The 27,391-nt window shown below is 42.5% G+C and overlaps 1 protein-coding gene across 3 annotated transcripts in view; it reads left to right on the plus strand.

Moving 5' to 3' along the window:
* zfyve1 (zinc finger, FYVE domain containing 1) overlaps positions 1-27,391 on the plus strand; it is a 98,848-nt gene that overhangs the window by 55,067 nt on the left and 16,390 nt on the right. For 2 of the 3 annotated variants that reach the window (XM_043698360.2, XM_043698358.2), the window contains exons 6-9: positions 13,429-13,526; positions 17,349-17,466; positions 19,794-19,964; positions 22,260-22,440. In XM_043698360.2, the coding sequence (XP_043554295.1) occupies positions 13,429-13,526; positions 17,349-17,466; positions 19,794-19,964; positions 22,260-22,440 (568 nt within the window). Of the gene's footprint in view, positions 1-13,428; positions 13,527-17,348; positions 17,467-19,793; positions 19,965-20,097; positions 20,209-22,259; positions 22,441-27,391 lie in introns of those variants that run through there. The other variant, XM_043698364.2, reaches the window with a different exon arrangement.

Below are 27,391 nucleotides of genomic sequence, written 5' to 3' on the forward strand. Positions count from 1 at the left end.
ATAGAGAGAAAGCAGAGTCAAGGCCAAGTAACCCTCCTTCAGAACTTATTGTAGCTGGGAAAAGTTGGTATTGATGTCGAAGACAGGGGATAGAGGGGAAACAGGGAGGGGATAGGTGAAGGTGGAGCCTGGAGAGAGACAGACAGACAGAAGGTAAATTACAGATGCTATAAATCAGAAACGACAACAGCAATTGCTGGAAAAGCTCAGCAGGTGAGGCAGCATCTGTGGAGAGAAATCAGTTAACTGGGTTCTAATGAAGGGTCACTCGACCCGAAACGTTACCTCCGATTTCTGTCCACAGATGCTGCCAGACCTTCTGAGCTTTTCCAGCAATTTATCTTTTTGATTGTGAGAGAGAAGGTAAACTAGGCATACAAAGGAATGATCAGTCGTAAGCCAGAAAATGCGAAAAGCTGATAATGGGTTGGGGGGGAGGTGGAGGGGGGAGGCGGGGGAGGAGGAGGAGGAGGAGGAATGTATAGGGCAAATGGGTTAGATGTTTTGAAAGCAGCCCAAGAAATTCCAGGGTTTGGAGCGTAGGTATGGGTAAAGGACAAGGAGCTGTCTGTCTTCTATTAGTTAGCTAATCTATTATCCGCACTAATATACTATCCCAACACCTTATGCGCGGGACCTGATATTACAGCCACTGCTTCCCCTTTTATCAATTCTGCTTGTTATCACCTCAAAACATTCTTTGTCAGGTATGTTTTGCTGTTCATAAAGCCATGTTGACTTTACTTGCCTTTAATGTTTTTCTAAATGGTCTGCAATTGCATTCTTTATAATAAACTGTTAGTAAGTAACTGCCATTCGATTGTGTTACAAAGTCAAAAGAATGTATGGTCACTTTTAAGACAGAAAGTGCTTTTCTGAGTTTAAGGTCGAGCAAAAGCTGCCAGTGTACAGAACAGCTAAGAGACAGGCTGTTCCAAAATAGATACATGTAACAATTGGCTGTTAAATGGAAACCTGAGGTCTTGGTTGCTTTTTTGACGACAATTCGGATCTAACCAATTGATTTAAAACAAACACTCAGCCTTTCAAAGCCAGTGGAATTTAAAATCTGATGATGTTGACAGTCTGAAACCCTTCCTGAAGAAGGGCATGTGCCCGAAACGTCGAATCTTCTGTTCCCTAGATGCTGCCTGACCTGCTGTGCTGTTCCAGCAATAAAGTTTCAGTCTGAAACCAATCAAGCCATATTTTTACCCAGATAACAGTTTAAATTCAGCTAATTAATTTAAAAAGGCATTTGGAGACTAAGGACCAATTAAATTAAACAGTGGAGGGACTTGTGCCTGGAATCCAGAGGAGATAGGGGAGGTCCTTAGTGAATACTTTGCTTCAGTATTCACTAGTAAGAGGGACATTGTCATTTGTGAGGACAGCGTGAAACAGGCTCATAGGCTTGGACAGGTTGATGTTAGGAAGGAAGATGTGCTGAAAAGTTTGGAAAAATAAGGATACTTACGTCCTTTGGGCCGGATGAGATATACCCAAGGTTACTAGAGGAAGTGAAGGAAGAGAGTGCTGCGCCTTTGGTGATGATCTTTGCATTTTCACTGTCCACTGGAATAGTGCCAGATGATTGGAGGGTGGCACATGTTCAAGAAAGGGAATAGAGAAAATCTTGGGAATGTCAGACCTTATAAAGATTAGATTAGATTAGATTACTTACAGTGTGAAAACAGGCCCTTCGGCCCAACAAGTCCACACCGCCCCGCCAAAGCGCAACCCACCCATACCCCCTACATTTACCCTTTACCTAACACTACGGGCAATTTAGCATGGCCAATTCACCTGACCTGCACATCTTTGGACTGAAGAAGGGCTTATGCCCAAAACGTCGATTCTCCTGTTCCTTGGATGCTGCCTGACCTGCTGCGCTTTTCCAGCAACATATTTTCAGCAATGTCAGACCTTATGTCTTATGTTTGGCAAATTATTAGAGAGGGTTCTGAGAGACAAGATTAATGATTACTTGGAAAACCATAGTTTGATTAGAGCTAGCATGGTTTTGAAAGAGGCAGGTCATGCCTCATAAGCCTTATTGAATTCTTTTGAGGATGTGACAAAACACGTTGATGAAGGTACAGCATGAAGGTACCCTCATCTCCATGGTAGGCTCATTCACCCACCATGATGATCTGCAGAATTGACTAGCTCATAGAAGACAGAGGGTGGTAGGCGATGGAAAGTATTTCGCCTGAAGCTGGGTGGCAAGTGGTGTTTCACAGGGATCTGTTTTTGATTTTTATAAATAACTTTGGACGACGAAGTGGAAGGATGGGTTAGTAAGTTTGCCGATGACCTGAAAGTTGATGGAATTGTGGATAGTGTGGAGGGCTGTTGTAAGTTGCAATGGCATATTGACAGGATGCAGAACTGGGCTGATAAGTGGCAGATGGAATTCAACCTGGATAAGACCTTCATTTTGGAAAGTCGAATTTCAATGCAGAATACAGGGTTAAAGGCAAGATTTCTGGCAGTGTGGAGAAACAGAGGAACAGACCCTCAAAGTTGCCACCCGAGGTGACAGGGTTGTTAAGCAAGTGTATGGTGTTTTGGGTTTCATTAGCAGGAAGATTAAGAGCTGTGAGGTTATGCTGCAGCTCTATAGATCCCTGGTTAGACCACATGGAATACTGTATTCAATTCTTGTTGCCTCATTATAGGAAGGATGTGGAAGCTTCACAGAGGGTGCGGAAGAAATTTACCGGGTTGCTGCCTGGACTGGAGAGCATGTCTTATGAAGAAAGCTTGAGGGAGATCAGGTTTTTCTCATTGGAGCAAAGAAGCATGAGAGGTGACTTGATAGAGGTGTACAAGATGCTGAGAGGCATAGATAGAATGAATAGTCAGAGACTTTTTCCCAGGGCAGAAATGGCTGTCACAAGGGGGCTTCATTTTAAGGTGATTGGAGGACAGTTTAGGGAAGATGTCAGAGGTCGGTTCTTTACACAGAGAGTGGTGGATGTGTAGAATGCACTGCCAGCAGTGGTAGTAGAGTCAGATTTATTAGGGACATTTAAGCGACACTTGGGTTGGCACATGCGTGAAGGGTATGTAGGTTAATTTGATCTTAGAGTAAGAATAAAAGGGCCAAAGGGCTAAACTGTTCTATGTTCTAAATTAAAATCTGATGATGTTGACAACCTGAAACCAAGTTACAACAAATTGATGTGACCTCGGGGTTATGTAACAGAGGGGCAGTTGGACAGAGAGGGGAGAGCCAACTGTCATCTGAAGAGAGAACAAATCTGCCATCTGAGAAAACGATACTGGGCTCACTTTTTAAAAAAAAAAAGCAGTATCTCTCTATAAAGGTACACTGCACGTTTAGTAAATATTCTTGACACCAGAAAACAGCTAAGAAGTCATTTCGGACAGAGGAAGACGACACAAGAAGATACAGAAAGTTCAGGAGGCTCCATTCTGTGAGAACATTGAGAAACTAAATTTAAATTAAATGTTCTTCTTAATTGGATTTATATAAGTGGGACCCGTTCTATTGAAACAGCGTACTAACAAAATTTAGTTCAGTTCAGGGGAATAGGTAGTGAGGGATTGTTCAGTTTGTTCGGAATTCTGTTAATTCTGTTGGAGGTAGATAAATAAATAGTTATTAGTTAATTATAGAGTGAAATGAAAGGATTCCATTTCATTTCACCACTCCTTTACAACAGATTGTGTGGGTGAGAGAGAGGTTATACTCCTTGTCATACTGCTTTATCAGATTACAAGGTGAAGTGCTTCTCTCCAGGTGTTTCAGCTTTAATTATCAGAGGGATGTTGACCTCCACTTTGTAACATATAGGGCCTTGGTGAGGCCACACCTAGAACATTGTGTGCAGTTTTGGTCTCCTTTTCTGAGGAAGGATGCTCTTGCTCGCAAGAAAGTGCAGTGAAGGTTTACCAGGCTGATACTGGGAATGGCAGGGCTAATGTATGAGGAGAGATTGACTAGGTTAGAATTATTTTTGCTAGATGAGTGAGGGGAGATCTTAGAGCGACTTTTAAAATTCTAACAAGAATAAACAGGATAAATGGAGGGAGGATGTTCCCGATGCTGTGTAATTCCATCAGCTGTCACAGTCTAAGGTTGCAACATTTAAAAGGCATCTGGATGGGTATATGAATAGGAAGGGTTTGGGCCGGGTGCTGGCAGGTGGGACTAGATTCGGTTGGGATATCTGGTCGACATGGACGGGTTGGACCGAATGGTCTGTTTCCATGCTGTACATCTCTATGACTCTCTGACTCTATTTGGGGTGAACCAGTTAAGATTGAGATGAGGGGACATTTTTTCTTCCAAAGAGTGGTGAGCCTGTGGAATTCATTGCCACAGGAAGTAGTTGATACCAAAACATTGAATGTATTCAAGAGGTGGCTAGATAAAGCAATTGGGGCGAGTGGAATCAAAGGTTATGGGGAGAAAGCAGGATTAGGTTAGTGAGTTGGATGATCAGACATGATTGTGATGAATGGTGGAGCAGGCCCAAAGCGTTGAATGGCCTCCTCCTGCTCTCTTCTTTGTTTCTATGTTTCTAGCTTTTGCCCAGACTACCACTGTGCTGACTTGACCTTAGCAATCCCCAGGTGTCTCCAAGTCACCTTTCAGGAATGTGGGGGAATAAAAGCCTGCCTTCATGTATCAGTGAAATGCTGTCTTTGATGAAAATATGTCTATGCATGACTAATTAGACTTTTGGTTTTGCTGTTGTCTAACAATACTATCAAAGGTGGTACACTTGACATCTCTCATCTGTTACTGGCATATTTGCTTGAGCTCTTTCTGATGTCCTGTCTCCTCAAGCAAATGAACAAATGTATTATGCTGTTCATCTAAGTTCAGTAGCTTCTTTCTTTTGGGTTCTGTCCTGTGTCTGGGAAGCTCAGTTAATTCTTCTATAGGTTATACCTTGATCAGCAACTGTTGTCTCCTTCCAAACTTGGATGAGGGGATTGAAGGATGGGTCAGCAAGTTTGCAGACGACACAAAGGTTGGAGGTGTTACTGACAGTATAGAGGGCTGTCAGCGGGACATTGACAGGATGCAGAGATGGGCTGAGAGGTGGCGGATGGAGTTCAACCTAGATAAATGCGAGGTGATGCATTTTGGAAGGTCGAATTTGAAAGCTGAGTACATGATTAAGGATAGGATTCTTGGCAGTGTGGAGGAACAGAGGGATCTTGGGGTGCAGGTACATAGATCCCTTAAAATGGCCACCCAAGTGGACAGGGTTGTTAAGAAAGCATATGGTGTTTTGGCTTTCATTAACAGGGGTATTGAGTTTAAGAGTCGTGAGATCTTGTTGCAGCTCTATAAAACTTTGGTTAGACCGCACTTGGAATACTGCGTCCAGTTCTGGTCGCCCTATAATAAAAAAGATGTGGATGCTTTGGAGCGGGTTCAGAGGACGTTTACCAGGATGCTGCCTGGACTGGAGGGCTTATCTTATGAGGAGAGGTTGACTGAGCTCGGACTTTTTTCATTGGAGAAAAGGAGGAGAAGAGGGGACCTAATTGAGGTATACAAGATAATGAAAGGCATAGATAGAGTCGCTAGCCAGAGACTATTTCCCAGGGCAGAAATGACTAACACGAGGGGTCATAGTTTTAAGCTGGTTGGAGGAAAGTATAGAGGGGATGTCAGAGGCCGGTTCTTTACACAGAGTTGTGAGAGCATGGAATGCGTTGCCAGCAGCAGTTGTGGAGGCAGGGTCATTGGGGACATTTAAGAGACTGTTGGACATGCATATGGTCACAGAAATTTGAGGGTGCACACATGAGGATCAGTGGTCGGCACAACATTGTGGGCTGAAGGGCCTGTTCTGTGCTGTACTGTTCTGTGTTCTAATCCTCCCACTTCTTCCAAACCAAAGGAGTAGCCATGGGCACCCGCATGGGCCCCAGCTATGCCTGCCTCTTTGTCGGATATGTGGAACAGTCCATCTTCCTGTGCTACATCGATGATTGTATTGGCGCTACCTCGTGCTCCCACAAGGAGGTTGAACAGTTCATCCACTTTACTAACACCTTCCACCCCTACCTCAAATTTACCTGGACCGTCTCGGACTCCTCCCTCCCCTTCCTAGACCTCTCCATTTCTATCTCGGGCAACTGACTCAACACAGACATTTACTACAAACCGACCGACTCCCACAGCTACCTAGATTACACCTCCTCCCACCCTGCCCCCTGTAAAAACGCCATCCCATATCCCCAAGTCCTTTGCCTCCGCCACATCTGCTCCCAGGAGGACCAATTCCACTACCGAACAGCCCAAATGGCTCCTTCTTCAAAGACCGCAATTTCCCCTCTGACATAGTCGACGATGCTCTCCACCGCATCTCCTCCACTTCCCGCACCTCCGCCCTTGAACCCTGCCCCTCCAATTGCCACCAGGACAGAACCCCACCGGTCCTCTCCTTCCACCCCACCAACCTCCGGATACATCGTATCATCCTCCGTCATTTCCGCCACCTCCAAACAGACCCCACCACCAGGGATATATTTCCCTCCCCACCCCTATCAACGTTCCGGAGAGACCACTCCCTCCGCGACTGCCTCGTCAGGTCCACGCCCCCCACCAACCCAACCTCCACTCCCGGCACCTTCCCCTGCAACCGCAAGAAGTGCAAAACTTGCACCCACACCTTCCCCCTCACCTCCCTCCAAGGCCCCAATGGATCCTTCCATATCCGTCGCAAATTCACCTGCACCTCCACACACATCGTTTACTGTATCTGCTGCACTCGATGTGGTCTCCTCTACATTGGGGAGACAGGCCGCCTACTTGTGGAACGTTTCAGGGAACACCTCTGGGACACCCGGACCAACCAACACAATCGCCCCGTGGCTGAACACTTTAACTCCCCCTCCCACTCCGCCAAGTACATGCAGGTCCTTGGCCTCCTCCATCGCCAGACCCTGGCCACACGACGCCTGGAGGAAGAGCGCCTCCTCTTCCGTCTATGAACCCACCAACCACACAGGATGAATGTAGATTTCTTCAGTTTCCTCATTTCCCCATCCCCCACCTTATCTCAGTCCCAACCCCCGGATTCAGCACCACCCTCTTGATCTGCAATCTTCTTCCTGACCTCTCCACCCCCCCATCCCTTCTCCGGCCTATCACCCTCACCCTCACCCTCACCCTCACTTCCTTCCACCTATTGTATTCCCAGCGCCCCTCCTTCCCCCCCCCCCCCCCCCCCCCAACCTTTTATCTCAGCCCGCTTGGCACACCAGCCTCATTCCTGAAGAAGGGCTTATGCCCGAAATGTCTATTCTCCTGCTCCTCGGATGCTGCGCTTTTCCAGCACCACACTTTTCAACTCTGGTCTCTAGCATCTGCAGTTCTCACTTTCAACAACTGTTATATCATTAATTAACATTACCTTGAACATTTGTTTCCATTACTAACTGCCCTTGAACAGTTGTTATCTGACTGGTATCTACTTGAACAGATTTGGCGTGACTACTGTCTTTTGATTTGTTTGCTGTTGACCGTATCTATTTGAGCTTGTTCTGCCATTTGAATAATATTGAGGTTAAGATTTGCACTCTTGTGAATTCTTCATTGAATCATGTATACATTTTCGACTGTCTGACAACTCTTGTTTTGCAGGTATGCTTGAAATTGTAAAGTCAACTTTCGTCTGATATTTATACGATGTGAACCATGTCGTATCACTGGTTTTTCAACATAATAATAATGGCTAATGTTTATAGTCATAAATTGCATCTTGCCGTAAAGGATTGATCGGTTCACTAATTTCCCTGGAGCCTCAGAGGCTGAGGCATAACAAAGTCATGAGAGGCAATGGATAGGGCAAATAGACAAGGTCTTTTCGGAGGTGGGCGAGTCCAAAACTAAACTGCATTGGTTTAAAGTGAGAGGGAAAAGATTTCAAAGGGACCTTAGGGGTAATGTTTTCACATAGAGGGTGGTATGTGTATGGAATGAGCTGCCAGAGGAAGTGGTGGAGGCTGGTACAATTACAACATTTAAAAGGCACCTGGATGGATATATGAATAGGAAGGGTTTGGAGGGATATGGGCCAAGTGCTGGCAAATGGGGCAAGATTGATTTATGATATTTGGTCAGCGTGGATGCGTTGGATTGAAGGATCTGTTTCTGTGCTGTGTATCTGTGACTCTAATACATTAGATGTCTCTTCTGTTACAGATTTGTTTACTGCATTAGCATCTTTGAGTAGCTATTTGATTTCTTGCCTGCTCCATAACTATTAGAGACAAAAAAAAAGTGCAGATGCTAGAATCCAAAATAGACAAGCAGGAGGCTGGAAGAACACAGCAAGCCAGGCAGCATCAGAAGATGGAGAAGTCAATGTTTTGGGTGTAACCCTTCTTCCAGACTGGGAGTGGTGGAAGGGGGAGCTGCAGATAAAGGGGGTGGTGGGATTAGGATGGTGAGGTGGGGATAGGCGAAGACAGGTAGAGGGTACCTCTGTCATCCAGACAGCCCTCCGCTGCACCACTTCATTCCCCGTTCCACTGCTGTAAACACCCCTCACCGGACTCAATAAAGACAGAGTCCCCCATGTCCTCAACTACCACCCCACCAGTCTCCGCATCCAATCCATCATTCTTAAATACTTCTGCCAACTCCAAATAGACCCCACCACCAAGAACATCTTCCCCTCCCCACCCCTCACTGCCTTCCGCAAGGACAGTTCCCCTCCACAGTCCTTGGTTTGCGCCACTCTCCCCACCAACCCCTGTGGACCCCCAGGTACCTTCTCCTGCAACTGAAAAAGATGCAAAACCTGCCAGTACACCATCCAGCGCCCCAAACAGTCTTCCCAGGTGAGACAGAGGTGCACCTGCCTCTCTTCCAACCTAGTTTACTGCATCAAGTGCTCTGGATGTGATTTTCTCTACATCGGGGAGACCAAATGTAAACTTAGGGAATGGTTCACTGAGCATCACAGTCAGGCTCTCAGGGTCTGACCGGACCTCCTAGTCACCGCCCATTTCAATTCCCCCAACCACTCCCTTTCCAACATGATCATCCTTGGCCGCCTCCATTGCAACATTAAACCAAACTGCAAATGAGAGGAACAACACCTCATCTTCCACCTGGGGAGCCTACAGCCCAGAGGACTCAACATTGAGTTCTCCAATTTCAAATAACCTCCCTTCCCATCCCCCGACTCCCATCCCAGGTCCACCCCCTCCCTTCCACTCCTCCCTGCCACCAACCGGATTCATTCCTATCGTTGACCTGTCTTCACCTATCTCCACCTCGCCACCCTGCCCCGCCACCCCCTTTATCTGCAGCTTCCCCCACACCCACCCCCAGTATTGAAGAAGGGTTACACCCAAAGCGTTGACTTCTCCACCTCCTGATACTGCCTGGGTTGCTGTGTTCTTCCAGCCTTCTGCCTATCTTTTATGCCACAAGCATTTTGTTTGGAAGAAAGGCACTGCTTGTTCAACAGCATTGACAATTGACTCTTACTATCTGCTGCCTGGACTATACTTTGAAACAGAAACAGAAACATTTCGGCTCTGATGACCCTTAGAATTCAAACTCAATTCTTATGAAGAGTCATCAGACTGGAAGCATTAACTCTGATTTCTCTTCACAAGTGCTGTCAGACTTGCTGAGCTTTTCCAGCAATTTCTGTTTATTGTTTCAGAGTATACTCCAGATTTTTATACCTTTTCCACTAAACTGAATTGCTATGTTGCTTCTGGATTTCTGCTTTACTTTGGAGAGAATTAATTTGGAGTTATCTGAATAACTTTGGAGAGAATCAAATATTCTTTGGACTGGAATAAATTTATTCATCAGCAATTCTAACAACAATCCTGCCTTTTGGAAATTCAATCTGTGCAAGTGCAATTTCTAGTGATTATTAATGAAATGGGTTCCTGTGAATGCTGAACCTTTCTGTTAATTCTTGTTCTTCAACAGTTTTATTTGTTCTCATTAAAGTACTTCTCAAATGGTTGTAGAACTTAATTATAATACTTGTGCATTCTTTGTCTTGGCAAGATATAGGTCTAATCAAATTCAAAACTTGTTTGGCTTTTGACATCGCATTTAGTTTGATTGCATTCCTGTATTTAAGAACTTGTTTTTTTTTAAATGTCCAATTTTGCATTTTATTTGCTCATCCTTGAAATTAAACTGACTCGGCAATATTATTTCTCCTTCCTTTTTTTGTTTATGACTCTTTATTATTTTGTTGAAACTTTCCTGTTCTGCTGTGTTGCCATGCTGTGTTACTTACGTTGCTTTAATCTTGCAGTTGATCAATGCTGTCTTAATCTTTTTGGAAGGGCTTTTAAATAGCTGTACAAACAGTACTGTTTTGATTTCCTGACCTTTGAGAATATTAGGTGAAAGTGGGTACTGCAGATGCTGGATTCAAGATTAGAGTAGTGCTGGAAAAACACAGCAGCATCCGAGGAGTAGGAAAATTGACATTTCAGGCCAAAGCCCTTTGAGAATATCAACTGTACATAAGACCATAAGCAATTGGAATTGGAGTGGGCTGTTCGGCCCTTGTGTCTGTTCAGCTATACAATAGGATCATGGCTGACTTGACATTCTTCAGGTCCTGCCTTTTCTCCGAAACCCTTCATTCATCCACTGAACAAGAATCTATTTATCTTACCCTTAACTATACATAAGGTTGCTGCTCCCACAGTTGTCTGTGGCAATAAGTTTCAAAGACTCCAAATCCTCTGATAGAAGAAATTTCTCTCAACTCATTACTAAATTGGTGCCCTTTATTCTGAGACTATGCCCTCTGGTCCTAGACTCTCCCATGAGGGGACACATCCTTTCAGCAGTAACCCTTTAAAAATCCTGTGTATTTCAATGCGACCACCCCTTATTCTTCCAAACCCCAGTGTGTAGAGCACTAGCCTGTTTAACCTTTTATACTGGGGATCATCCTCGTGAACAGTATTCTAGAAGTTAGAATCCCTACAGTGTGGAAACACAATAAGTCCACACCGACCCTTCAAAGAGTAACCTGCCCAGACCATTTCCCCTAACCTATATTTACCCCTGACTAATACACCTACATATCCCTGAATATTTTGGGCAATTTAGCATGGCCAATTCACCTAACCTGCACATCTTTGAATTGTGGGAGGAAACCAGAGTACCCAGAGGAAACCCACGCAGGCACGGGGAGAATGTGCAAACTCCACACAGACAATCCCCCAAGGCTGGAATCAAACCTAGGTCCCTGGCGCTGTGAGGCAGTAGTGCTAACCACTCGGCCATCGTGCTGCCCCAATGCTCCCTTCGACAACTTCCTTGAAATTGAAATGCTTCCTTCTACAGCTTACTGGAGTGTTGTCACATACCAATTTTGTCTTGCCTAATATTTGGAGTGATGCGAGAATATTGGAGAATTGCAAGCATTACTCTCTTGTTCAAAAGGATAAGCCCACAATTATGGACTCATCTGTTTCACTTCAGTGGTGGGGAAGCTTTAAGAAATTATTTGGGATAGAATTAATAGTCACATGAAGAGAGAAGTGATGAGTGGATTAGGAGGAGTCGGCATGGATTCCTGAAGGGGAGATCATTGTCAACTGACTTGCTGGAGTTTTCTGATGAGGTCACTAAAATGGTCATTGAGGATAAAGCTTTTAATTTGGTGTAACTGGATTCCCAGAAGATGTTTCATATTATGCCAGACAACGAATCTGAGAAAGGTTGCAGCTCATGGAATACAAAGGCATTTGGTCGAAACACGAGTACAAAATTGGTTGAACAATAAGCAGACATGAATAATGGTTAGTAACTGTTCAAAGTAGAGGAAAGTTCATTGTGGAGTTCTCAAAGTGTCAATGTTTGCAATCTTTGATTTCCCTAATGTATATAAATGATCTAGATGGGGAGAATTTCAAAATTTGTGGACAACACAAATTGAGGAGAATTTTAAACTGTAGACGACAGTGTAAAACTTCAGAAGTTATTGTAGTGGATAGCTAGGTGACAGATGAGGTTCAATGTGAAGAAATATGAGATGGTACAAAGAACATGGAGAGACAATATGAAATAAAGAATGATATTCCAAAAGGATGTGCAGGAGCAGAGGATCCTGGGTGTATGTAAATGTAAGTTGTTACAGGTAGCAGGACAGTTACAGAGAAGTGTTAATAAAGTATATGTTGTTCCAGACTTCATTATTAGGGGCATAGAGTACAAGAGCAGAGAGGTTATGCTAAACCTAAGTGGGACACTGGTTAAACATCCACTGGAGTATTGTGTAAAGTTCTGAGCACCACACTGTAAAAAGGATATGATCACATTGGAGTGAGTGCAAAAAAGGTTTCCAGGAATTGCTCAAGAGATGAAGAAAGATTGGAGACATTGGTGTTTTCCTTGGAGAAAAGGTGATTTGATAGTTTACAAAATCATGAGGGCTTGATTGATAACCTGAGGATGTTGTTCTTAAATATTTCATTAAAGAAGCAAATGGTGTATCAGAAAAAATGTGTGCTCACAGTGAGTAGTTGGAATGTAGAATGTATTGCTTTGAAGTTTGGGGGGGGACAGGTTCAAGTCAGGCATTCAAGAGTGCATTGAATGATCATTTAAATAGAAACAGTGGGGATATGGCAGGAGATTAGTATTAAGTTATAATGCTCAGCGAAATAGTGAAGACACAATGGATCAAATGGCTTCCTTCTGCACCATAATTATTATATGATCTGTGAAACTCTTTCGTGGATTTGTCACCTTAAGGTCCACCTACTCCAATTCACCTCAGGCTTGCCTCCCACATCCTACCCTCCTCAAATATGAAGTCTTTCAAATACTGCCAGCAAGTATGGTTCACCCTTAATTACTTGCTTACTGAACTACATTAGGACTTGATTAGGCTCAGTTTTAAAATTCTTAACTTTTATTCAATTTGCTACATGACCTTGTTCCTCCCTATTTATGTAAATGCTCTCGTCCCACAATTTTGAGATACTTGATTCTGATTTCAGTTCCTCCCAGTCTGGTGACTGCTGATAGCTGCCTTGGAGATGAGCTCTGGAATTCTCCACCCCTCTTAATCTCTCTGCCTGTCGAACTCGCTTATTCACTCTTTCTTTAAGACGTCCCTTAAAACCTTTGTCTTTGACTAAGCTTGCCCATCTACCCTCATATCATCTAATGGGATTCAGTGCAACTGTTTGTTTATGATGCTGTAGTGAAGCAACCTGTGATGTTTTGCTACATTAGATGTGTTATATAGATACAGCTCGTTGTTGCTAACTATTATTTGCCATTTCTTGGAGAATTTTCCTATTCAGCTGATGGAGCAGCGGGAGAGAAGTTAACATAATCATCCATTGTTTTGAAATTCTTGACTAGGGCATATTGGTTGATTGAAACTGCATAAGTATATTTAAATTATGATTTTATTTCAGTCCTGTTATGAGCATGGAAAAGAAGTGATTGTCGTGCCGAAAACATCTGCTTCCACGGACTCACCATGGTTGGGTCTTGCCATATATGCTTGGTCAGGGTAAGTGTTCAATACTTCAATTACTTAACTACCAAACCATATATGCAATAAGACTGAATTAATTAAGAATCTCAAGGTGATGGGGTCTCTAGGCAAGATGATTAGTACAAGGATAAAATTTTGTATAAACCTGGGGTTGTGACATGTGGGTCCATAACTAATGTTTTAAGTAAAGGCAGTTTCAAGGGTGTAATGGCAAAGATGACTAACATGGACTAGGAAAGTCAGTTAAAAGATAGACAACAATGACAAACTTTTAAAGGGATATTTCATATTCTAGGATATGTTCCATTGAAGATGACACGCTATCAGAAAGTTGCACCATTTGTGGCTAACTAAAGAAATGTCATTAAAGTTAATTACAAAAATTTCCTGGCAACTTAAAAAGAAGCCAACCATCATTTTCACTGATGGTTTCTCTGAGGAAGTTCCTTCTGATCTTTGGGAAGCTTAATGAATTTCTGGCCATTTTGGGTGAAAAGAATTGGAACTGTCAGTTTCATTGTCAATCTTTGTGCTTTTTCGACCCTCCATGACCTCAAACCTCAAAGCCACTGACTCTGAGCAATCATCACTAAAATCGGTGTGAGGTTTTAAATGAGCCAGTCATGCATCATATTTTTGTTACTTTAAAAGTGAATATTAAACAACTATTCACAATTGTAAGTCCCCTTTCTCTTAACAGCTTATTATCTCCCTCTAACTCTGCAACAATATGTTGTTCCAATAATTACATTTATTAGATTATTAAATTCCACTCATTAGAATCGCATCAACTTAATTTCAAAACCACACAACTACTGTCATCTTCTATGCCTTTCTTCTTCCAGCTGAGGAGTTCCCTGGGTCGTCGTCCTTCTTTTTACTGGGAGAATGTTTCAGGTTTATACCTTTGATAGAGAGTGTTTCCTAATTTGTTGGAGAGTAAGATGTTAGATCTCCATGCATTTCTGTCTCGATTGCAGTTGCTCGCTGATCAATTTTCAAAAGGTCTGCATTTTGTCTTCCCTCCCCAACATTGAATCATCTCATTGGTTCGATGTTGGCAAAACAATAAATTCAAACTCCATTGGGTTTTGGTGTCCTTCGGCATAATTTAAATTGATTGGTTAAATTCGAATTGCTGTCAAAACAGGTATCCACTCCACAGCCAAATGTTACATATTTTCAGTTTTCCAGTACACACTGAGACTGTCATCTCTTCATATACACAGGTGCTAGTAATCTCTCAGTTCAGAACAGCATTCACTGTCTCTCAAAGGTACAATACACACCTTCAACATCATAACAATAGCTAATCAAACACTGTAATGTTTTTTCTCACCCAATCTCCATAAACCAATATACTATTGGTAATCAGAAGTCTTCCAATTTCTATCTTAAACATAACGACTGAGCCTTCACATCCCTCTTTATAACAAGACATATTGACTCAGTCAATGATCCACAAACTGCAGCTCATTCATCTGTCAACCCAAGTCTTTTGCAAACTAAAGTGTTTTCCAACAGCAGCATTCCAATCAGCAAATAGAAAAATGAGAAAACCTCATGATTTTCCAGAGGTTCAGGAATGTTCTGATTTGTTGGAAATTAGCTTCAAAAGTGGCATTCCGTTTTCAAAAATGCTACTTACCAGTTTTATAAACAACTGTCTACCAGCCATTGAAATCTGAGAGAAATAGGCATTGTCGAATTTGGGAAGATCATTCTTTTTTTGCATTGTGGTTTAAACAATGGATAAAGCCGCTGCTCTATGCCAAGGGACTGTAGAAGATGATGCTGCTGTTTTTAAAAAAAAAAGTTATCAGAACTTGGTGTAAGTAATGTGTGCAATGAGCCTTATTTTAAGCAGTGAGAGAGGATACGAGACACCTTGCCTCCATGATTGTGTGCAGGGCAGTTTTGCCCAGTGATGGGACTTTTGATTAGTTTTCCAACCAGGCAAATGGTCTGTGTTTAGGAGTGCTCAGCATAGCACAAGAACCATGCCTTGAAAAAACTCTGGACAGGATGGAGAAAAAATTGTTTTTAAAAGCAAGGATTTACCATGGTGGGTGCAGAATTCCACAGCAAAGTGCTAGCAACCTATTCTGATCAGTTCTTTTGTGGTTAGGGTACCCACAAAATGCAGTCTACCTATAATAATTTATAGAAACCTGGTCTGAATGTCAGGTAAATTGGAGTACTTACGTACCCTGAAACAAAAACATTAACATTTCGTATGACTCTGGGAATAGCAGGTCTCAATTTATGGTGCCCTACCCCGGTGGATGACAATTAGGGTCCTGCTTGAAATGTCAACACTCCTACTCTTCTGATGCTGCTTCACCTGCTGTTCTTTTTCCGGCTCCACATTTTATCCACTGTAACAATAGTACCAACCCCTTAAGTGGGCAGGTAGCTAACCTTTGTGTTTGGTCAGTACAACAGAAATATTCAGCCTATAAAAGAGAAACCACGTAAATCTCTCTCTCTCCCTCTGACAGTGGTGAAGTAACAGAAAATCTGAGCAGCTAGCTATTCTCTCGCTGCAAATTCCCTTTCTAAAAGGAAAAGTGATAAATCGCTTACAGATATACTGAAAGGGTGAATCTTTAACTAGTGACTAAAAGATTGAGAAGCAGCTTACCCACAATCTGTGTCCTCATCAAAGAGTCAAAATGAACCAAGAGGAGCTTTAATTGGACTGATGCCAGAATTGACTTGTTGTTCTTCCCTGAGACACGCCTATAACATTTGTGTTTTGTCTAATCTCTTTGTGCTGTGTGTGTGTGTGTGTTGGAAATTTTAAAAGGGGTAAAACTTAATTTCTACAATTTTAAGTTAGCAATTCATGCTTTTCTCTTGTTATTGGTATTATAATTAGGGATTCCTGTTTCTTTTCTTGCCATTGGTTAAACTTTGACTACAATAAATATTTCTTGTTAGTAATAAAAACCTGATGTGCATATTCTTGTAATCTGAATGGGGCAGTTTGGTAAAATTGTGCAATTTGATGGTTTACTCAAATTTTTACACTGCGATGACTTGGGGAAATAGTGGAGCTTGATTGCAGCATGCTACCCAGGAAGTCATGTCGCGTTTCAGCAAAACAATCTAAAGTATCAGTTTGATGCTTTTCCTATTTTCTGGGAAGAGCTTGGGTCAAAAGAAATTCAATCAGAAAGCATGCACTTTGCAGAAGTACGTAGCACAATTGCCAGTAATTGTGCCAGTAAACTTATCTCCCTCCTTAACCTGGTGTGCTGTGGGTATTAGAGCAGCCTGAAATCAGCAGGAGCTGGCCGGAAATCTCATGAGAGGTCTCTGAAGACCTGGGTAAATTTGGTGTGATGACACCGACATGCTCTGGATCTGTCTTTTAAGGTCACCCCATTGGAAGAATCAAAGAGGCACAGTAAATATTGACTGCCTCACATAGGCCATGTGTGCAATTCCAGATAGAGAGAACTTCAGGTGCATCCAGTAGCAGGTCCTGATGGGGCTGGTCAATAGTTGGGAAACTTAGGGGCAGTTGATTTCTGGGAGGGCTGGGGTAGTTGTTCTTGTTGAGTTCAGGATAGTTTGTCACATAAAAGCAGTATTATTAGGCCAGTGGTAATTTGGATATGTCTATTACATTTTGTACAATGCTTACTTGTTAAGAGTTGAAATGTCAAATCTCAAACTGTATTGACCTCACAGGCAGCAAGCAGATTTGGAAGGAAGCAACAAATTAAAGATTGGAAGCTACTGTTGTACAGGAATACCGGAATAGTATGCACATTTTTTTGTGAGCTACTAACAAATTTAGTTGGTTGACAAAGTTATTACTTCTTGCAGGTATGTGATTGAGTGCCCAAATTGTGGCATTATTTATCGTAGTCGGCAATACTGGTTCGGTAACCAGGATCCAGTGGACACTGTGGTGCGAACAGAAATTGAACATGTTTGGCTTGGAGTGAGTAATACACATTACATTTCTGCTGATGACAGCATGTAATTACATCCAAGATTTTATCAACAGGGCAAAGAGCAGTACAAAAGGAGCAGAATGTCTGCCAGTGCTTTCAGCTTGAGAGTGACTTGTTTTTGTCTTAAGCAGGAACTTGGAAACTTAAGGTCATAATTGCTGCTACTCACTTTGCAAGTTGTTTTCCTATTTGGGGAATTCAGTTTTGGGAACAATCACCTTCACTTCAAAGAAAGGTGATTGAAAGAATGATGACTTTAGCAATAAATAGCTGGCTTACTGACCCATGAAGGTCAGAGTTGATGTGTGCTGAATTAATATTGCTACAGCAACAAGTAAAACAGAAACTACTGGAAATAAGTTGAGCAAAAGAGTTAATATTTGCAGTTCCAACTCCTTTCTCTCTTCCCAGATGCTGCTTGGCCTGCTGTATTTCCCCAGCATTTCCTATTTATAGTTCAGATTTCCAACATCTGCAATAATTTGCTTTTTTATGAATAGTATTCTTAGGACAACTGGCAACACATCCAAGTTCAACGGAGTGAGAGTTTGCCTGACTTCCTGCTTCAAATCAAACTGTGTGCTGGAAGAGTTGTTGAAATCTGTAATTGTCCTCCCAGCTCTCTTTATGTCACTCTATCAGCATATAGTTTTTATCTCATGTTTATTGACATCTCCCTTGTATATACCTAGATCAGTCTTAAATACATCAAAGCTGTTGGTCTCAACTTCTTTTCATTTTGGCTCTGTGTTCTAACAACACTCTAGGTCAAAATTTGTCTTGAATTCCCTATTAGCTTTAGAGTCAGAGAGATAGACAGCACTGAAAAAAGACTCTGCTGACCAACTCATCCATATCAACCAGCTATCCTAAATAAATCTAATCACTGTAAATCCTTCCTATTCATATTCACCTAGATGCCTTGTAAATGTTGTAATTGTCCCACCCTCCACCACTTTTTTCTAGCAGCTCATTCCATACACGCACCACCCTATGTGTGAAAAAGTTGCCCTTTAGGTCCCTTTATATCTTTCCCTCTCACCTTAAATCTATGCCCTCCAGTTTTGGACTCCCACACCCCGCCGGAAAGACCTTGTCAGTTAAGCCTATACATGCCTCTATAAGGTCACCTGTCAGCCACTGACCCTTCAAGCAAGATAGCCTCAGCCCCTCTCTCTCTCCCCCTTCCCGCCACTCTCACTCCTCTCTGTCTCTCTCTCTCTCTCTGTCTCTGTCTCTGTCTCTTTCTCTGTTGGCCCTTCTCTCTGTCTCTGTCTCTTTCTCTGTTGGCCCTTCTCTGCCTCTGTCTGTCTCCCCCCTCCCACCCTGCCCTTCTCTCCCTCTGTCGGCCCCTCTCTTTCTCTGTCTCTCATAGCACTTCATTGACATCTCCCACAACTTGCACCCCACCCTCAAATTCACTTAGTCCATATCGGACACCTCCCTCCCCTTTCCTGACCTCACCATTTCCATCTCCAGCGATGGTCTTCAGACGGACGTTTACTACAAACCCACAGACTCCCATAACTACCTGGACTATACCTCCTCCTGCCCAGTATCCTCCAAGAACTCCATCCCATTCTCCAAATTCTTCTGCCGCATCTGCTCGGACAAGGAGACATTCCACGCGTGAGCGTCCCAGATGTCCACCTATTTTGAACAACGTGCCTTTCCTCCCTCTGTGATCCAGACAGCCCTCCACCGCACAACCTTCATCCTCCGTTCCACTGCTCTAAAACCTCCCCCCCGCCCACACGCAATAAAGACAGAGACCCCCTTTGTCCTCACCTCCCACCCCACCAGTCTCCACATACAAAGCATCATCCTTAAATACTTCTGCCAACTCCAACCAGACCCCACCACCACGAACATTTTCCCTTTCCTACCCCTGTCTTCCTTCCACAAGGACAATTCCCCTCGATGGTCCTTGGTTTGCGCCACTCTCCCCACCGACCGTCTCCCAAACTCCCAGGTACCTTCCCCTGCAACCGGAAAAGATGCAAAACCTGCCAGTACACCACCCCCTCAGCTCCATCCAGGGCCCCCAACAGTCCTTCCAGGTAAGATAGAGGTTCACCTGCCTCTCTTCCAACCTAGTTTACTGCATCAGGTGCTCCTGGGTTTCAGTGCTAAATTGCCCATTGTGTCCAGTGATGTGTAGGTTAGGGGTAAAAATAATGGCAAATGTGTTTGGGCAGGATACTCTTCGGGTCAGTGTGGACTTGTAGGGCCGAAGGGCCTGTTTTCACACTGTAGGCATTATTTTACTAATTTTAGTAATGACCAGTAAAGATGACACCTTTCTCTTTCTCAGAGTGATGGATTTCTAAAGGACAATAACAATGCTGCGCAGCGATTGCTGGATGGCATGAATTTGATGGCACAGTCAGTTTCAGAATTTGGTGCAAAACCAACCAAAGCAGTGACAGCCTGGCTGACAGACCAGATTGCACCAGCCTACTGGAGACCAAACTCTCAGATTATTGTAAGTGCCAAGTCATCTCTCTCTTTCTATTGGGTTTTCTACTGAGCGTCTATCCTTTGCTTCTGTAACTCAACATTCCTGACACATGGAAAGGTGATTGTAATCTATCTGTACCTTTTCTTTCTCAACTCAGAATCAGTTATGGCAGAGAAAGATGCCATTCAGCTCACTGAGTCTCTGCTGGCACCCTGTGGAGTAATTCATTAAGTTCTATCCTTCCAGTGTATTCCTGTGAGCCGACAAGGTTATATCCTTCAAGTGACCATTTGTTTTCCTTTTAAAGTCATTGAGCATGTCTGCTTCTAGCCTGTGTTTTTTTTTATTCTTCCTCTCATAAAATCTGTATCCCCTAGTCATCAACTAATATCATAGAATCCCTACAGTGTGGAAACAGGCCATTTGGTCCAACAAGTCCATACCGACCCTCCGAGAAACCTATCCGACCTATTCCCCAACCCTATTACTCCATATGTAGTCCTGACTAATGCACCTAACCTATGCATCCCTGAACACAATAGACAATTTAGCATGGCCAATTCACCTAACCCCTATATCTTTGGATTGTGGGAGGAAACCAGAGCAACCAGACAAAACCCACAGACTTGGGGAGAATGTGGAAACCCCACACAGTCGCCCCAAGCTAGACTTGAACCCGCATCCCTGGTGCTGTGAGGCAGCAGTGCTAACCACCGTGCCACCCTCTAATGGATATAGGTTTTCCTTCTGTATCTTGTCCAAAGCTATAGTTTTGTAATCTCTATCAAATCCCTTTTAACTCCATTGCTTCAAGAAGAACAATCCCAAACTCACCAGCATGACCTTGTAATTAAAACTCCCCAGTCCCTGAAACTATTTTTTTGTGGTGAACAGAACTATCTTCAGAACTCCAGTTTTTGCCTAACCACAGGTTTATTACGGTTCATCCTATCTTCCCTACTTTTGTACCCCGTACCCCTATTTATGAAGCTTCACCTCGCAATGCATTCTAACCATTTTCTCAATTAGTCCTGCCCACTTTAGTGATCGATGAGCATGAATTCCCAAGTTCCTCTGTTCCTGCACACACTTTAGAATTGTCATTTGTTTGTAAACCCTATTTCTAATACTTCTTCCAAAATGCATTGCTTCATAGTCTCTGTTTAAATTCTGTCTGCCTCTTGTTTCTATATTCTACTGTAATCAACTAATATCATTCTCATGATTTGTCATTCCAAGCTGAGGATCATTAGCACGTTTTTAAATAGATTTACCTTTCTTTTAAACATCAAAAACTGCTGCTGCACAACATTTCTAACTGTGCCAGTATTAGACTGAAACAACTTTTAAGCTTTATAGTTTAGTTTCAAAACGTTTATGGTATAGGAATATTTAATGCAATTTGAATTGGTGATTGGGGACTGTGTTGGGTTTACAATTCTGCACAGTAACAAGTGGCCACTTCTTTGAGTGGATGTTAAGTTTGTGAGTATATATTTTCCCTGGTGCATCTACACTAGATAGACTGCAGTGTTTTAAGAAAGCAGCTCGCCACCATATTCTCAAGGGCAAGTAGTGAATGAGGCCCATGCCCAATCAGTGAATATTAAAACAAAATTAATTTGATATCCATACTTCTGGTATGCTCTACTAAGAGACATAATTCACCTGGTCTGCATTTCTGAACTTACCTTTATATGGACAGAATATTGTTTGTGAACCAACTGTAGTAGGAGTCAGCTATGTGAACTCCACTTTGTGGCATTAAATGAACTCCTCATATTTAATCCAGCATCATGTGTGTTCTCCTCTGTGTCAGTTAGCTGTCAAAGCCCTGAGACAGGTGTGGTTTATTCAATGAATTGAAGATGTTAAGGTTTGTCATCTGGAGCAGTTTCTTAATTTATTGTGTCATTCCTGCTTGGGGTCTTTCAGCCCTGCTGCTGGAAGTCAAGTAAAATGCACTTTGTGTAGAACACATATAAGGTGTGAGGCTGGATTAATATGATATGTATTAAACATGTCATTTACAACATTATGTTTGATCGTAGATTGGACTTTATTTTTTAGGTGGCTGGCACCTGGTTTTTATTTAAAGCAATCATCCGTTTCATAGTTCTTATCTATTCAATAAATATTTTATTTATTTTAAGTACTAAATTTGACAAAAGCACGCCTACACATTCTTCAGATTGATTTTTAATAATTTTTTCAGTCTGGTGAGAGTACCAAAAAGCTGAAATATATATTCAGTGAATTACAAGATGACAGTAAGTTTCTTGGGGTGAAATATTAATGAGTATTACATTTATTTACCAGAACTGTTATAAATGCAATAAACCTTTTGAAGATCAGGAAACGAAGCATCACTGCAGAGCTTGTGGTGAAGGCTTTTGTGATGGTTGCTCATCAAAATCTAAGCCTGTTCCAGAACGTGGTTGGGGTTCAGCACCTGTCCGAGTTTGTGATGGATGCTATGAAGCTGCAGTAATCAGAACAGGTAATTTTATTCCCTGAACCATCTCCCACCTCTCTACAATGCCAATGGGTACTGTCTCTTAATTCTTGTCTTGTCCCATCCTATGTGTTTGGTAATATTTCCTGAGAAGCAGTGCGGGACACTTCATCATTAAAGTTCGAGATCAATGTAAGTTCTTTTTCTTATTTAATCATCTTTGCTGACTCCAGCCAACTACAGAGGAAGCTCAATTATCCAGAGGACACGGGCGGGATGTATTTTACTCGGTTAATGGAATGCCGGATAGCATAGTTTAGCCACGCATCGGGACGTTGCGATTTTGTTTAGACAATCCAAAATTCAGATAATCGATTGCCGGATAATTGAGGTTCCTCTGTATTTACAATAGTTGTTGTCAGGTTCAATGAGATGGCCTGAGTGAGTATATAGTTGGGGGATTTTGGAGCGGCATGAGAATTTGGTGCAGAGGGGAAGACTTACTTTTTGCTTGCTTTTTTGAATGATAGTTTTAAGGATTTTTTTAACAAGATAAATTGAAACCCAGGATTCAGGGCTAACACAAATCAAAGTGACATCACAGGAAATTAGTTCATTGGTTGGTAAGAGCTGCTAATTTGACTATATAATGTCTTTACTTTCAAGTTTATGGTAAGTAGGAGAAATACTGAAGATTAAAGACATGTAGGAACTTTAAAAATGCAAATTCAAAAGTAAATAACTAATTTGGAGAAACAGGGTCAGCCAATGTGTTGTAACTATATAGTGTGGACGCTTATGAGCCCCATTGTGGGTCATAGTAACCACATCTGTGGCAAGTGTTGGTTCCATGAGGAACTCTGGCTCAGAATTGATTAGTTAAAGTCTGAGCTTCAAACTCAGTGACACTTCATGGAAGAGGAGAGTTTCCTGGATGCTGTGTCTCAGGCGGCAGGCACACCTTGAGGGTTAAATATTTCAAATTTGACCAGTAGTCAGGGACAGGAGGGTGCGACTGCAAGTGAGGCAGGTACAGGAATTCTGAATTTTCCCAGCTTTGATCTCCTTGGTAACCTTGTTTCCACAATGGTTATGAGATCATGTTTATTTACCTTGTTTGGCACCATAAGTTTGTCTATCTGATTTATGTTTCCCTACGTTTAGTGCAATATGACATTCACACATTCTGTCCCTTCCTTTTATTTTCTGGTAACAATCAACCCTATCATTATCCTGGAATCCTACCTTCTCCATTAACTTTCCATGGAACTGAACCTACCTCGCCACTATTTAGTCTAAAGCCCTGTCTACCACCTTAGTTGTGTGATTTGCTTGGACTCTGGTCCCAGCATGATACGGGTCGAGTCTGACCCATCCGAACAGCTCCGTTTTCCCCAGTACAGGTGCCAGTGTCCCACAAATTCCAACCCATTTCTCCTACCTATCTTAGATCAATCATTTGCCTCTTTAATCTTATTGACCATGTGCCAAATAGCTTGTGCTTAGATGGTTTTTAACTTAGCCCCTAGTTTCTCATATTCCCTCAGATATCTTCACTCATTCTCTGAATATTGTTTGTACCGATGTGGACCATGACAACAGATCTCTCCTGCCCAACCCCACCCTACCCCAGCCCAGCCCAGCCCAACCCAGTCCAGGCAAGCCCAACCCGCATTCATCCACAGCCCAGATGTGATATCCTGAACCTGTGCACCAGGCAGGAAGCACAGGCTTTGGGACTCTTGATACTGGCCACAAAGGACAGTGCCTATTCCCCTGCCTATACTATCCTCGATTACAACTATCTTTCTGTTTTCTCCCCACTCTTAAGTGCTTCCCTGTATCGCTCATCTGCCCTACAGACTTCACTCTCTTCCACACAGGGAGCAAGAATCTCAAATCCGTTAAATAAGCTCAAGGATTGAATGTTCTTCAGCCCAACCTGCTGGATCCCTCTATCTGCCTGTCTCATAGTCACACCCACCTGTCCCTGGTCATTGACCAAATTTGGGGTAGTTAATTCATGGGGTATGACTGCCTCCTGAAACAGTGTCCCCGTAACTATCTCCTTCCCTAATGTGCCCCCCTGTTTGAAGGTCAGACTCCAGCTGATCAACTCAGATCCTCAGCTCTCCAGACAACCAACACTACTATAGATGTGGTCACTAGGAATCACAATAAGGTCCAACACCTGACTGCATCTCTGTTTTGTTTATTTAGTTCTTAATTTGTTTTTTTTATTTGTAACTGTTCTTTCAGTTTTCAATCTGTAAAATATTTCTGCTATTTACCTTCAGTCTAAAAATAACCTATAATACATAGTCAAATTAGCAGCTATAACTAGCCAATGGATGTATTGATTTCTATAGTGTCGCTCTTTGCTTTGTGCTGGGCTCCCAAATCTGGGCTTCAGTTTATCCTGTTCAATTCTACACTGCTCCAAAATCTCAGAAGGACTTTCCCTAAGGCTCTGCCTTACTCTGGATGTGCTGTCTCCTTTCTGCTCATACGGTGCTTACTGTCCTGAAGAAATTAATTGTGTATCTGGAAGAAGGACTGAGTAAAATTAATGTAAGTAAAACATTCGTAATGAGGAAATTAATCGAATTGAATAGTGACAAATCCCTGGGACCTAACGGTTTCTGTCCAAAATTGTAGGAGAGCACGTTGTAGATACCCTTAACTGTAATCTTTAGATCCGTAGATATAGGAGACATCCCTCCAAATTGGAAGTATACACATGTCACTCCACTTTTTATGAAGGGCGAAAGAGGAAAACCAGGGAATGAGACACCAATTAGCCTAACACCCGTGGTCAGGAAACTATTGTAGCCTATAATCAATGATGAGGTAACTGAGCACCTTGAAATTTTTCAGTTATTCATGATAGATAGATCATGCTTGACAAACTTCATTGAATTTTTGTGAACAGGTGACTGAGGTATGGACTGGGGAATATATATGGATGTTGTTTATATGGACTTGCAAGAAGGCATTTGATGAAATCTTACAGAAGCATGAGCTAAGGTAGAAACCTACAGAATTGATGGCAAATTACTGACCAAGAGCTAGGAATTAGATTGAGTGGCAGGCGATAATGGGTTGGTACTCGAAGCAACGCAGTGTCCCACCAGATCAGTGTTGGGGTCTGAATTATTCACATAGACTTGGCACAAAAGATTAAGGATAATCCAAAGAGATTCTGCAAGTGCATTAAGAGCAAAAGAGCAACTAGAGAGAGAATAGGGTCCCTTAAGGATCAATAAGATCGTCTCTGTTGAAACTCAGGGAGAGATACTAAATGAATATTTCGTGTCAGTTTTTATTGTGGAGAAAGAAGTGGTGGCTAGAGGTCTCGGGAAATAAGCATTGATATTTTGCAAACAGCTCATATTACAGAAGAGGAAATGCTAGAGCTCTTAGAAAATGTAAAGGTGTATAAATCTCCAGGACTTGATCAAGGGTATCCCGGGACATTGTGGGAAGTTAGGGAAGAAATTGCAGGGCCCCTGGCATAAATATTTGTATAATTTATAACCATGGGTTAGGTGCTGGAGGACAGGGGGTGGCTAATTTTGTGCCTTTATATAAGAAAGGCTGTAAGGGCAAGCCTGGGAACTAGGAGAGACTAGGACTGAAAGGCACAGCCTTAGAGTAAAGGGAAGACCTTTTAGAACGGAGATAAGGAGAAACTTCTTTAGTGGTGAATCTATGGAAATCATCACCACAGAAGACAGTGGAGGTCAGGCCATTGAGTATATTTAAGACTGATATAGATAGGTTCTTGATTATCAAGGGGGCCAAGGACTATGGGGAGAAAACAGGAAAATGATGTTGAGAGACTTATCAACCAAGATTGAATGGCAGAGCAGACTCGATGGCCGACTATTGATTTCTATAGTGAAATCCATTTCTAATGGCCGAGTTTCTGCTCTGATGTCTTATGGTCTTATAGACCTGTGAGTCTGGCATTGGTGTGGGTAAGTTAGAGTCATAGAGTCCTATAGTATAGAAACAGGCCATTTGACCCAAACGGTCCATGCTGACCAATATGTCTATCCATACTGACCCCATTTCCCTACAATTGTATCCCATGTCCTTCTAATCCTTTCCTATCCATGTATTTGTCTAAATGTCTTTTAAATGTTGTTAATGTACCCGCCTCAACCACTTCCGCTGGCAGCTCGTTCCACATGCGTACCACCCTCTATGTAAAAGCAGTTGCCCATCAGGTTCCCTTTTATTCTTTCCTCTCTAACCTTAAACTGATGCCCTCAGTCCTCAATTCTCCAATCCTGGGAAAAAGACTAAGTGCATTTACTCTATCCATGACTCTCATGATCTTATAGACTTCTGTAAGGTCCTCCCTCAGTCTCCTGCACTGTAAAGAAAAAGTCTCAGCTTGTCCAATCTGTCCCTATAACTCAGACTGTTGAGTCCAGGTAACATTTTTGTAGACTTCTTCTACACTCTCTTTCCAGTTTAATAACATCCTTCTTATGGCAAGGTGACCAAAACTGAACACAATTCTCCAAGTGCAGCCTCACCAATGTCCTGTATAAATGCAACATAGTTTCCCAACTTTTATACTCAATGCCCTAACTGATGAAGGCCGGTGTGTCAAAAGTCATCTTCACTGCCCTGTCTCCCTGTGACTCCACTTTCAGAGAACTGTGAACCTGAACTGAAAGATCCTTCTATTCCACTACACTCCTTAAGGCCCTACCATTCACCATGAAACTCCTGCCTTGATTTGACTTTCCAAAATGCAAGACCTCACACTTATCTATATTAAATTCCATTTGCCACTTCTCAGCCCACTTCCCCAGCTGATCAAGGTGCCACTACAATTTCTGATAACCTTCCTCTGATAACTGTCCATGACACAGCCAATTTTAGTGTCATCAGCAAACTTACTAATCATACCTTGTACGTTTTTATCCACATCATTGATATAGATAACAACAATAAAGGGCCCAGCACTGACCCCAGGGGC

This window comes from Chiloscyllium plagiosum, unplaced genomic scaffold (genome assembly GCF_037043375.1).
Source record: "Chiloscyllium plagiosum isolate Xiang-an unplaced genomic scaffold, Cpla_swu_hap1 HiC_scaffold_8, whole genome shotgun sequence".
In the NCBI taxonomy this organism is placed as follows: Eukaryota; Metazoa; Chordata; class Chondrichthyes; order Orectolobiformes; family Hemiscylliidae; genus Chiloscyllium; species Chiloscyllium plagiosum.